Source organism: Petromyzon marinus, chromosome 17 (genome assembly GCF_048934315.1).
Source record: "Petromyzon marinus isolate PM22_M1 ecotype Great Lakes invasive population chromosome 17, UKy_Petmar_22M1.pri1.0, whole genome shotgun sequence".
NCBI classification, from domain to species: domain Eukaryota; kingdom Metazoa; phylum Chordata; class Hyperoartia; order Petromyzontiformes; family Petromyzontidae; genus Petromyzon; species Petromyzon marinus.
Window position 1 is genome coordinate 22413628 of NC_133683.1, and position 13678 is coordinate 22427305.

Genomic DNA, 13678 nt, shown 5'->3' on the forward strand with positions numbered 1-13678 from the left:
CAGCATGACAATGACCCAAAACACACAGCCAAGGCAACAAAGGAGTGGCTCAAGAAGAAGCACATTAAGGTCCTGGAGTGGCCTTGCCAGTCTCCAGACCTTAATCCCATAGAAAATCTGTGGAGGGAGCTGAAGGTTCGAGTTGCCAAACGTCAGCCTCGAAACCTTAATGACTTGGAGAAGATCTGCAAAGAGGAGTGGGACAAAATCCCTCCTGAGATGTGTGCAAACCTGGTGGCCAACTACAAGAAACGTCTGACCTCTGTGATTGCCAACAAGGGTTTTGCCACCAAGTACTAAGTCATGTATTGCAGAGGGATCAAATACTTATTTCCCTCATTAAAATGCAAATCAATTTATGACATTTTTGACATGCGTTTTTCTGGATTTTTGTTATTATTCTGTCTCTCACTGTTCAAATAAACCTACCATTACAATTATAGACTGATTATTTATTTGTCAGTGGGCAAACGTACAAAATCAGCAGGGGATCAAATACATTTTTTCCCTCACTGTAGCAGCCAAATACTATGAACGAATATTTCGAAATGTGGAGGGAAAAAACCGTAGAACCCGGAGAAAAATGTACGCGACTACAGGGAGAACACGCAAACTCCAAATATACAGGCATCAGGGTCGGGATCGAATCCATGACCTATATACCAGGCGAGGTAGTTAACATCTCGCCACCGCGGCACACTGCAGCATCACTGCATCATCCACTTGATTCTTGACTCATACATTGCGTCCGATGTGAGCGGCAGGGCTGTGTTTCTGCAGACAAACAAACCAGCGCCTGTTGAGCCGTGCTGGGCACACTCGGCACAGCCCTGGCACGGCTCAGTTGCCATGTCAGAATTGTGAGTCAGCACCACTTAGATCTTTAGTGCGAATCCAGTCGGTGATGCTGAAAAAAATGCATTAATTTAAATGAGATGTTTAATGTAATTTGGAATGTTCCTTTGCACACGAAAAAATCAATCTGACTTGCAGAGAACACTCTTTACAAAGCATTAAAAGTTGTTTCCCTAGAGTGGATAAAGATGCCTATTTAATACATTTCTGAATTAGTTCTGCGGTGTCATCTTGTGCGGCCATTTTGACACAAGGGAGTGTACTGCAGGTACAGAGTTCTGAATGGAATTTTCCTTGCCATCATGACATGACACTGATAGCAGAGTTCTAATATAATATATACAATGAGCGCTTCAAAAACAAGCCACATGCAACAAGTTCTACCTTTTAAGCACGAACAAAATGATTGTGGTCAATGCGGTTTCTGCTTGAACGCAGCGATGAAAGTGGTTGTCTTTCATCTGGATAAGTGTTTTCCTCGCAGACAATTATTTGCCCTGGGACATTATTTACATGCAGATGTTAAATCTCCTCGTGATATATATTTTTTTCACTGTCTCTAAGCAAACTCGTGCAATAAATAAGTGAAAATTTTCCAAATGTGGAAATGACAAATATAGCAGGGGCCGCTCTTGAACACAACCACTTCCTCCCCACAGTTTTACTGAATTTATCCAACTCAGATTAGCAGAAACTGCTTCCAAAAAATATAGCAGAAGAAAAACATTGTCATGCGATCTGCCCCAGAAATCTATTGAGTTACAGCATTTTTCATATTATAACAATGTATGCTGATTGCTCTTTTTTATTGCACATGCCAACAGTCTTGAAAGCAATGAAGGATGACAGTGACAGAGTTCCCAGCTTGCTAACCGACTACATTCTAAAAGGTGAGCATCACATGATGGTCATTCGTTATCTTGTTTGCTAGCATGAAGGTTTATAATCAAATGATGCTGCTTGATGGATTGATTTAATAAATTGGCAAAGATGCAAAATGTACAAATAATTTAGCTTTTGAGCTATTTTAGTATATTGCCTTCAGATAATTGTCTGAGATGGCAGTCTGTTAATAATCTCTTTCATCATATTGCGGATTTGTGTCAGCTGCAAACCATCATCAATTATGGCAGCGCTGGGATTTAGTTTGTTTTTTATATTCCGCTGGGATTTCCCTTCATGCATGTTAACAGGATGAGTTGGATTGTCATTAAGGCTCCTGCATGGACAAAATTTCTGCAAGCCACAGCTAATGTGAAACGAAGGCAAACATGTTTTTAAACACATTCCTACTTTATTAACGTTTAAACAGCAAAGACAAAAACTCGACAAAAAATGCATTTCAGGGAGACAATATGATCATCTTGGCCAACACCTGGATGAATGTTAGGTGTTACTCATTTTATCTTGGATATATATTGTACACTCACATTAATACCACTGCATTCACCTTGAGCTTGCTGGTTAATATATATTATAGTTTAATTGTACTCTGTATATAAATGAAGCAGAAATGGGTGGTCATTTCCTGTTGATGCACACTCGTGTCCTTGCATTAAAATGCCCTTTCCTGGAAACCCTTGTTCTTCTAACCCCACTTGAAGTCTTTCAAAACGTCCAATGGAAAACACTCCATCACGGCCCTCCTTGCCATTGTTCCCAGATGTTGTCTTGAAGCTCTTCATATCAGCTAATTGACAATGTCCACAGGGCAACTGACATTTTCTAAAACTGACGTGATCTTGCACGGTTTGTGCACTGCCTGCCAATGACCGCTTCCTCTGAAGTCTGACAATGATGACCAGTTTGTTTTCCCATTTAACTAACACGCTGTGCTGTAATAATCCTCCACTTGCAACCCTTGCCTTTCGTTACGCGGAGTTCCTGTGAAGCTTTGTTTGACTCGCAGTATCGTTTGTCTATGCCACGTTAGCAGTCATGTGATAGCGGAACAACATGAGGGCATTGTGGTGCCTCTGCCCTGCCCTAAGGTTTGTGTGTTTACGTGCTGGTGGCAGCCAGCTGTGTGTACGCTTGCGTCACCTTCAACCGTCCCAGTCAGCCCATTTCTCACCTTGATGGACGGAAGTCTGCAACCCCCCTGCCTTGCTTTAGCCGCGCATTCCGTCAAGGTGAAGAGCTACAATCGTGGCCACTGCTGTTCGATTCCAATCACAATTTGGCATCATTTATTTACGCGCCATAAGTGTTGATGTAGACATGATTACAGTTATTATCACATGAATTGTCTTGACTGATAGTGGTGGTTTTTGTCAAACACAATTACTAGATCATCAGAAGAAAGTCCAGCCCTTGAAAAGCATTTGAGAATGCAAATTTGCCAATTAAGCAATCAAGTGAATAAAATGTAGTCGCTGATGAACAACAGCTTATTAATGCAAGTCAGGGGTGCTGCCGATTTCTGTTGACCTTTCATGCGTTTCATCGTGCTTTGCTCATAAAGCCCTATGTACTTGTTTTGGCTCATGCTTTGTGTACCTACAGTAGTTGTCTGTTTTCAAGATGAATGTGTACACATTGGTTTAGATTTTTATTTTCAGATAATAAGCAGCAAAGGCTACTACTGATAACTGCAGAGAAGTATAGTGAGGATGTTAGATGAGTTGATGTCATTTTTCAACAATTTGATACTGAAAAAAAATATTTTATATCCACAATGGAAATAATATTGCAAATGTACCCATAAGAGGAAGAGAAATATATTTTAAATTAAATTGTGTATGCACAGTAGCATTAAACATGTTTGCTGAAACACTCCAAATGAAATTCTCAATTATGTATTCATGTGACTGACGAAGCAGTTAGTACTTTGATGGAAGACTGGCTTGGAATACAACGTTTTGTAGGCTTGGATTAAAGTGACCAGATGGCAGAAAGAGATTTTTTTAAATCAAATCTGTGCTGCGCTTTAAGTTTTAACCATCGTACTGATTCTCGTTCTTTGAAATATTTAAAAAAATTTAGGCCAAGCCTAGGATTGTTTTAACGCAGTTAGATATGTATAACATATTTTAGTTTTAAAAAGAGGTGATATAGTTTTTTTTTTTATCTGCCATAAGTATGTATACATCTTCGAACCACAGTATTGCTTTTCACGACAGGGTCATTACCTAACGTTTTTACACAACCGTGAACAATAGCGGCAGTCACTAAACTTTTAGTACTGATAAATGTACCTAATTTACAAATGTATTGGATTGCTATTGGAACTGCCATTTCAGAGAATGTCTGTTATAAGTTTGATAAGACTGCTTAATTCAGAGGCTTATCGGACAATTTTCAAGAAACAAGACGAGCTGAAATGCAATATTCTACAAAGGGATCTTCTTGATAACATGTTCCAAAAATCGAAAGATAAACAATCATACTTGGCACATTTTCATCTTCATTGTTCAATGATATTTGTGAAGTCTGCTGAATAGGGGCTTAGGTTTTCATGAAACAGAATATGATTTTTTTTCTAAATGAGCTCCCTTGCCTTTTGGTAACACGGATCGTCTGCAGTAGTTGCAAAAGTCGAGGCCTTTACCTTGAGACCATTTTATATCGATGTGCATGACCTAGTTTATGCTATTTTAATGTGTGCAATTTGTGTTATCCCTCGTGTTCTTCCTTTACCATCTTACACACTTTAGGGGTTGTGTTATAATGTTTGTAATGTTATGTTGATTGCCTGCTATTTCCTGCATCCAAGGCTACACTATGCCCTTACAGAGTTGTTGGTTGAGGTCATGATACAACCTTTCAACGTCGTTTAGCATTACTGTGCTTGGTGAATGAAATCGTGATCATCCTCTTATCAGGCAACTGCCAAAAGAGACGTAATTGGACTTTATCCTAGTTAAATAGAGGTCCTTTAATTAAGTCGTTTTTAAAACAAACCTTAAATTAGAAGGTTATATTCTTGTGTAAGATTAGGTTTTTAATCCGGGGATAATGTGTATAGTATCATTTCAATCGTTACTTTAAACAAAAACTACTCTTTTAAATGGTAAATTAATAAAAAGCAGTTTGAATTTAGCAGACAATGAAATGTAACATTGTACTGTCATTTGTTACACTTGTATTTATTATGTTATGATAGTGAGCATCGTTTTAGCCAGTAACATTTAAGATTTTTAACGGATGTGTTATGAAGAAAATAAATTGGAATGCATTATTTACAGACGTCATTGATCATTATCCAGTCTGGATGCTCTGAAGATTGGATAATTTAACGAATATTTGCCATTACTAGTGTGGCCGAGTTCCATGTCAACCAATAATTGTGATATATCAAATTAGTAGTTCATTCATATGGTAATTAGATGGTTCCTTTTGGTGTGAGGACTGTGTGAATGGAATTGAGAAGTGTCATTAGATTCCTAGAACACTTAATGTTTATTTTAAACTTACATGTTTAATTTATTCACAGTGAAATTAGGCCAGATATAAAAGTACGGTAAATTAAACATTCTCATTCTTTCCGTTTTATTTATTTTCATGCAACGCAAAACTTTAATTTCCATAGCCTTCCGATGGATCATACGTTCCTTATTAGAAGCGCACCTTTCAAGTATGTTGATGCTGATGCCCTGTGTCTGTTTCTGTTTGTTTTTAGTGCTGTGTCCTACGTAAGCTGTCGTGCCCTGGAACACCCACACATGAAGCAAAGTTACTCATCTCAGAATGCCACCGCTGTTACCTTGGCTCCATTCCAGCAGCAGGTGCTAATCCGGCCCTACTCTTCACAGCAAGCACATTGACAGCGAAGGGCACAGCTGCACCCATAACTGTCATTCTTCCCATGCGAGTGCGATCGGTGCTGTCTGTCACCGAGTGGAGTTGCTGAGTATTCCCAACGTCCGTGATACGTATGGAGGCAGGAGTGGCCATGCCTCACCTCTGTGGAAATGGAGCCAACCTTACAGCTGTTGATTGTCATTGCTCCCCTTTTTACTGATATCAAATGTTTTACAAATCAAAGCTTTTAAAAGTCAAACTTTGTTACCAGGTTAGAAAACGTGTTACATAGGTGGCATAATTATTAATAGAGCAGATATTTTAATATTAGTGCATGGCTGTCTGCGTGTGTGTGCGCGCTTCTCTGCTAGTTATATAACTGGTATATATGTAAGAACAACATCTTCACAGTATTTTTTTTTATCTACGAAAGAGCTGTTGGTAATACTACATTACATATGATTATTACCTTCAATTGTAATTGTACGTAATGAATTGTGTTTAAACAAGAAGCTAAATCAGGTCTGGACTGCCAATCTCAGTGCCAAAATAACAGTTCAGGGCAACTCCTTATATTTTTAGGTTTTTTTTAAATGCATGTTTCAAGTACTGTATACTGAATTCCCCAGTTGTGTCTTGCCACACACGCTGATGGCTGTAGCCATGTGGCTTCATAATGTCACCTTGACTTGGCTCTTTAAGCATTGGCCTTCGGTGTTGATTTTTTTTAGCTATACCACAACACTCATCATCAGTGTGCTTAACTGAAGCATAGGGTTTAGCAAAACATTTCTTACGACCGCTTGCTTTGTTTACTGGCTGGAATATAATGACAGTGATAATTGGCAGCCCTTTTTAAGTCCACTCGTGGATTGAAGGTGCACTCCACCATGGATAAGGTAGAGGGACTTTTACTTTGAATCGGTGCACTGCATACCGTGTGCTACGCACAGATGCACACGTTATATCTATGTTCTAATCACTCTAAACTACGTTATGTGTGATACACACGCACATCATTTGTTTTACTTGAATTGGCAATCTGTCGAAAAGGCAATTTTTCAAGTGCATGACGTTTGTCACAACCTAATTTTGGACATGAACTGAGAAGCTTTGTGCACGTGGAAAGGCGTTCTGTGGTGGAGAGTGAGGACCATAGTTTGGGAAACGTTGCTGTGAAGAAACCACAAATAGACCCCGAAAGATTGCCTCCGTTAATTCTGTAACAATACCAAGCTGATCGCGGATCAGTGTTGCATTCATTTTTGCTGAACTGACTGTGCAAGTGCTTGTGAACCCCCCCCCCCTCCATCTGCTTAATCGCACACTTTCAATATTGTCCGTTTGGAGTGGCTTTCAGTGCAAGTATAATTTAAAACTAAGGTTGGCTAAATAAATAATAATAAATGTGCTCATGAAAGGCTTCTTAGCTGTTGTCAAGTTATGGTCTGGCTGTTCTGAGATTGCAGTGCTAGATGTGAATATAAACATCTTTGGTGGTCAGCCGTCTTGCGGTAAAGAATCAATGATGTTATGCAGTAGACCTACTGTATAGCCATCAAAGAAACAACAATTCACAAAGAACATATACTAAATTATATACTCTGTAACTTTAATATTAAAAACCAGGGCTTAACAAGCAGTTAATCTTAACACGTGTGTGTATAACACTTCAGTAAAAAGAACACTTGGCTTCCATTTTAATATGTTCATGTCACTTGCGTTGTTTTCTATCTGTTTCTACGAAATACACAATACATGGTTAATTAAAACTTTATTTGTTTTTAAACTAGAAAATTAGTGAGCAGCTGTAGAACTAATGGTAATTTGTCAGATTTGCGACTTTAATCAGATTCAAGTGTGCTGTTATTATTCAAGTGTGCTGTTATCAACTGAAACCGTTGCAAATGGAACAGTATTATGGCAGAGTTGATCAATGGGAACACAGTTGAGTCATTACATGTTATATTTATTGTATTTTTTTTTATTTTGCGTTAATGTCGGCATTATTTTGCAGATGTTTATTTTTATCGTAGTATGCTACATATAACCTGTTACAAACATTCTTCAAAGATTTTAAACTAATGCTTCAAATTGGGTCTCCCGCTCAATTGACGTGGCCACACTAATTGAAGCAGAGATTTACATTGCAGTGTAAACGGGTTCGATGTAGACTTTAGTCTGGGCAATTTAGCCATGACCTACGAAATGAAAATTATGTTGATGTGAAATGGGTCAAATCAGCTGTGTGGCACTGTCGTGTTTTACATATTAGCAGTTGAATTTGTGCTGTGATGTCAAGTGGTATTTGCTTAAATTAATTCCACGTTATTAATGTGCAATACTTTTTGTTGAAATATGTTTGCCTCATTGCAAGCTCTTTAATTTACATTTTTTTATGTTTTTGTGTGTCCATTAGATGTTTAAATTATGAACTATTTGTAAGTGGTTGAATGTGTTTTATGATGTGAACATTGAAACTCGGTTGAGATCAGTTGGAAGTGGTTTAATTCGAAGGAAATTTTGAAAGTGTAAATGTAATGCGTAGAGGGAAGTGTAGGTTTTGTTTATTTTCAAGGTTGGACACAAGAAACATCTGAAGAATTTGGTGTGGAGTGTTGGAATTTCAGATTGGAAAAGCAGAGATTATGGACGAATGTCACAGTACAGTATTGCAATTGTTTTAATGTACACAACATAGCCAGTGAGCAAAATTAATGCATCAATTTTATGCATATGCAAAAGCATCGTTTGACATAACACCAGTTTATAGTCGTATAGAGTTGAAGTAAGCATTATGAACTATTACTCGATAATAAACGTATGTTTAAGATTAGCACGCTAAATGATATACAAGCATATTTAATCTGAACAAAAGCATTCTGGGAGATATATTTATCTTTGGGATCCTTAACCTGCGGTTTCATTATATGAATTTCTGAATTGCAGAATGCTTGGCTAATTTCCGTGTATTTATCACCTTGCCGTTTTCATAGATCAAAACTAAGGACCACGCAGTTAAATTTAATTTTGCTGTGCATGTAATTGCTATAATGTGAGTCGTGTAACAATATATGTCGTGAATGATTGCTTTTATTTGTGGAGACAATAGCATGAATAAAACTTTGTATAAAGCAGCAATTACTGTTGGCTTCACCTCATTGTTCTTGCTTTGGATTTGAACGAGTCTTGGCGTCACGTAGGTCTCAATACACATGACTTGTGATGAAATAAAATTTGAGCGAATGAAGCCCAATCAATCCATGACCTGTGGTCACAGTTGCCCAATGGCGAAGCCCTTGTGCGGGTGTCCCCCCGATGGACGAACGTTCGCTTTACCTAAAATTCGCGTGAACGCAACGGACAAATTATGGACGCTTGCGATGAACGAAATCGAAAATTCTGCTCGAACGAAATTTCACTACGAAATGCGCCGTGAGATCAAACAAGAACCCTCAGGGGGAGAGAGGCTGCAGCATCCACCCGTGAGAGAGTCGCGGTGTCTGCACAGTGCAAAAGTGACGCCTGCGTGTCACCTGAGCCAGTCATGCCAACATGCAGAGCTTTTGGCGAGTTTCCTGCAAAGGTTAATCATTTTCCTTTTTAATTATCGTTCCATTCGTTTTAATATCCGTGTTCCTTTGTTTCGTATTGTGAAAAGTCTTAGGTGTATAGAGGTGAGTTCGAATGACTGTCCGAAACACATCCCGAAATATTTGTATTCAATTAATCGGAAAACCCATTTCGATTTACAAAATATCGTTTTATGCTTGTTCTGCAAAAAACTTATCCCTTTAAAAAATCGAGGGATATCTGAATGTGGACAGGTAATCTCGAGATTCAGGTGCATAACCAACTGGCCCAATTTAATACAAATTTAGCATCTTATGATTTAACCCGTAAAATTTTATATAATTTTTCTTTGTAAACATGAAGGGACAAAATTATGTAGGGTAAGAATGTACATGCGGATGAAGGTAATGTACGACTTTTAAAACTGATTCAAGCGGTGAACAAATAAATAATTTGCACGACAGCGGCGCAGTATTTATCAAAGTCCATTTCTCCAGCCCCTGATAATCGCAGAACGTTGCATCATGGCAGGTCACGAAGACTCGAATTGGAAGAAAAAAAAAACTTCCCGACAGTAAAGAGGAGGGGACAGGTCGACAGCACAGACTCGCTAGTTGTGAACACCTTCCAGATGAATGTTGCCGAAAGTCTTCAACAGAAGAACTCCCAAGGCAAAAAGTAAACCATCGGTAATACTTTATTTGTGAGCGTGCATGAAAAACTTACGTAGCGCTGCCTAATAGTGTTAACCCTTCGAGAGCGCTAATCTGGGCTCCATTGTCAGTGAACCTCGGCTTTCATTCCATTTTCACATCTCGACAGCATCTCATGCCTCTGTCGAAGACCTCATATCCGCTCCCAGCTGCCAATTATACCCTCATCCATGCTTTTATGACATCTTCACTCGACGATTAAACTCGTTTATGGCCTCTCCAATCGCCCCATCTCAACTCTCACCTTCACGGGTTCTCCAAATCCCTCAACCCTACAATTCTGTTACCAAACTTTTCACCAGCAAACCAAAAATGAAAGCACATCACACCGAATATTTGAAATCGTGCACTGGCTCCCAATCCAATTCCTGATCAATTTCACACTTCGTGAAACTCACCCCTGCCTACCTACCCCCTCTGAGCTCGCCCTGCTCCCATACGCAGTCTCCACGACAGAAACCCATGAATTATTTTGTAGCCTCCGCTCAACCTTTGCTCACTAAGAGGTCGCGTATCATTTTCCGTTGCTACCAATCTGAAACTCCTTTCCCCCAGCCATCCGTGCTGTTGAGTCATTGTCCCTGTTCAATACCAGGCTCAAACCATTTTTTTTTCGGTTCGATTGCCTCTATTACAGGGTTTCCCAAACTCCAGTCCTTTCGACCCACCACGCTGCTTCTTTCCACGTTTACCAATTTACTCCCATTCAAATACAACTTGACTCGTTCCGCATTGCTACGCGCCCGATGATTGTTAAACATTCCCCACGTGACGCGCTAAGCAATGAACTCTGCCTGCGTTTATAGAGCCGACTCACGTGACGATTAAGCTCTCGATGTGGCGTGTGTGCACGTGGTCCACGTGTTGCGCGTAGTCCACGTGTTGCGCGTGTTGCGCGTGTTCCACGTGGGGCAGACAGCTTTAATTGCTAATCAGCGTCACGTCGGACGTGTTTAACAATCGTCGTGCGCGTGCAGCGGGGAACGAGTTAGTTTAAAATGTGAATGGGAGCGTGGTGGTGGGTCGCGAGGACTGGAGTCGGGGAAGCAACTGAGCGATATAAACCAAAATGATATTGCAGGTTGGTGTCTCAGCATCCAATCGTTACGGGAGGTTGCATGCGACATCAGAGCGGAGAGGTGATTGGTCCATTGTTCATGCTGAAATCATGTGCAGGAGAACAGCTGATGGGTTCATTGTGATAAGTTGAAAACGCAATTAATTGCACTCAGCTTGGTGCACATGCACGGGCGTGGTGGATATATGTATATACCTTGTGTGTAGTTCAAAAGTTGCTCTGACTCGGAACAGACTTTGTACCTTGAATGAGCTGGCTCATGCGTTTGTGTGCAGGGCCTTTATCTTGTGGGTAGATGTAGTTGTGCGGTTAGCGCGCCACGTTACAAACCAGGCGGTCCAGGTCGACTCGGCCACAAATGAGTACCTGGTGCGGTGTGCTAAACGTCGCCACGAGGGAGACAAAGGCGACGTTTCGTGCTGCTGGCCACGCCGGCCTCTCGTTGTTGGCGTGCCGGCTTCCACGTGTGCTCGATCACGGCACTTGCTCCAAAAGTTTGTTCAGTCTATGAAGGGGGTGGGTGGGGAGCTCTGGGTCTTGTCTCCCTAAATTCTGGCAAGGATTCGCTCATTCAAGGAGGCTATGGATCCTGTGTGACGGAGAGCCTTGGGCAGCTGAGCGGCCTCGCGTGCACGCTGCGTTCCCAAGCTCGGTGGCGAGTCGGTCCAACAGCCCCAAGAATGCTCCTGGGCTGTGCCGGGATAATGAAACAGATGGCTTCAACTCTTCATCCTCCACATACACAGCCCGAGCCACCAGGATCCATCGCCTCGGCCACCCTCTCGTACCCCCCACCACCTTCACAACTTCGACCCCTACCTATGCAGCAGGAGAGCAGCGATTGTTAAACGATTATTATAACACAGGCTCGGGATAGACTGGGTTTTATAAAGCAATACAAAAACATAACATTGACCGAAGCAAGGGACCACTTGTACCAGTCATGTCACGACTGGTTTCAAGAGCGGTAATGGCGTGTGGTTCTCGATGCTTGAGTGAGTGTCTGTGTTTGCTGCTTCTGCTTCTTCTTTTTCAATTTGAAGCCTGAAAATATCAATGACTGGCCGCGTGCGTTTTCCTGCACACCGCGTGTACATCTAAGTCATGGGGTGAAGAAAAATAATTCTGGGCCGCACACACAAGTGTCATTGGAGGGAATGAATGGCCTGCATTGACGAGATGTGTTGGGAGATGACACCACCCCGACCTGCCGCTGGCGTCACTCCAAGAAGCTTCCCTTGCGTAACGCAAACAACTCAGGTCTCCGTCATGCTCCTGTAAACTCATTGCCACGTGTCAATTAACCGATGCACGTTTAACCTTTGTAGTACTCTTAAGCGATAGGTCGGCTGCATTAAGTTAAAATCTATACAGTGCGCATTAATGTGTTCGTCGCTCTTTACTAGATTAAAACTATGAAATGTTCTCAACGCGGGGAAACGCATTTTAACGTGAACAAGTGGGTTGCCTGGATTTAAATCGCGGATCGCGGCAGTGGCGGCATTAGGGACCTTGAGCTATCCAACCCCGCAGAACTGATGTGAGGTTGTAACTGGCTGAGAGGGAACGACTTTCTCTCTCTTTCTCTCTCTGCCAGGTCAGCGTCAACCATTGCCCAAGCTCTGCGGTCCTCGATATATGCAGGTGTTATCGACCGAGTGTTGAGTGTTTTACATGTGGCTGCTATACATTTACACGTGATAAGCCACTTTGTTGAGCTATCATTTGTGGCCAGGTTGCTTCTGAGAAGGGAACTCAGTGGGCTTTACCTGGTAAAAATATAATAGTTTCGTTTTAGTTTGTTTCGTCATTTGCTTGCCTTTCCTAAACGTTCACCTCCTATCGTGTGTTTGTACTGTTTGTTGTAACTTTCTGACCGGCCCCGACTTGATTGATCTGTGAGAGAGAGGCTTTTTAGCTCATCGGATTCCTCAGTTGTAATAAAGATTCTGATAGCCCCATGCGTGCGAGGGGGAAACACTCTATCTCCTGGTGAGCCAGGGTAGATGACATCTCCTCGACGCCCAAGGGAATCGAGTTTCGCAACAGTTGTGTGATGCACCAACCTTCGCCTCCACACTGCTGGATTACAGGCATGCATAGACACCGCCACAGTGTCAATGTTATACGTTAATCTGAACTATAAGTTAGAGTATCAAACGCGAATGGCCAAACTGCATCGTGTAAAATGGAAAATGGTATTCATTAAATTGTGCATGTCACAAGTGTGAGACATTGTCTTTACTAAAAAAAAAACTAGTATTTTTTATTTTACCAGATAAGGCCCAATAAGCTCTGTAACTATTTTTTTAAGCGACCTTGCCACAAATGATGGCTCACTGAAGGTGCTCGTCATCGTGTGGTAATGTAGAACAGCCACCGACTCTAAACGCGTGATGTTAATTCTAAATGTGGAGGGTATAAACCGGAGGACTCGGAGAAAAATCCACGCGGCCACGGGGAGAGAAACAGAGAGACACGAAAACTCCAAATATACAGCAGCAGCAGCAGGCGTCAGGGTAGGGATTGAACCCACGGCCTCCTGTAGACCAGGCGAGGGAGTTAACATCTGCTGGATGAGGACCTCCCCACACCCAGAAGAATTTGTCATGCTTCCCCACGACGGTCATTGGAGGGTGGTTAGCAATCACAGCTTTACAATGTTGACATCTACGACACACATGTGGTACTGATTGTGGTTCCCACCGTTTATTTT

General features: G+C 41.3%; 1 protein-coding gene across 3 annotated transcripts in view; it reads left to right on the forward strand.

Moving 5' to 3' along the window:
- Positions 1 to 8739, forward strand: part of LOC116943153 (fasciculation and elongation protein zeta-2-like) — a 33607-nt gene extending 24868 nt beyond the window's left edge. Inside the window, exons 7-9 of one of the 3 annotated variants that reach the window (XM_032955740.2) lie at positions 1680 to 1745; positions 2792 to 2846; positions 5477 to 8739. In XM_032955740.2, the coding sequence (XP_032811631.2) occupies positions 1680 to 1745; positions 2792 to 2799 (74 nt within the window). In that variant the 3' untranslated portion in view covers positions 2800 to 2846; positions 5477 to 8739. Of the gene's footprint in view, positions 1 to 1679; positions 1746 to 2788; positions 2847 to 5476 lie in introns of all 3 variants that reach the window. The other 2 variants (XM_032955739.2, XM_032955738.2) reach the window with 2 other exon arrangements.
- The last annotated feature ends 4939 nt before the right edge of the window (positions 8740 to 13678 follow it).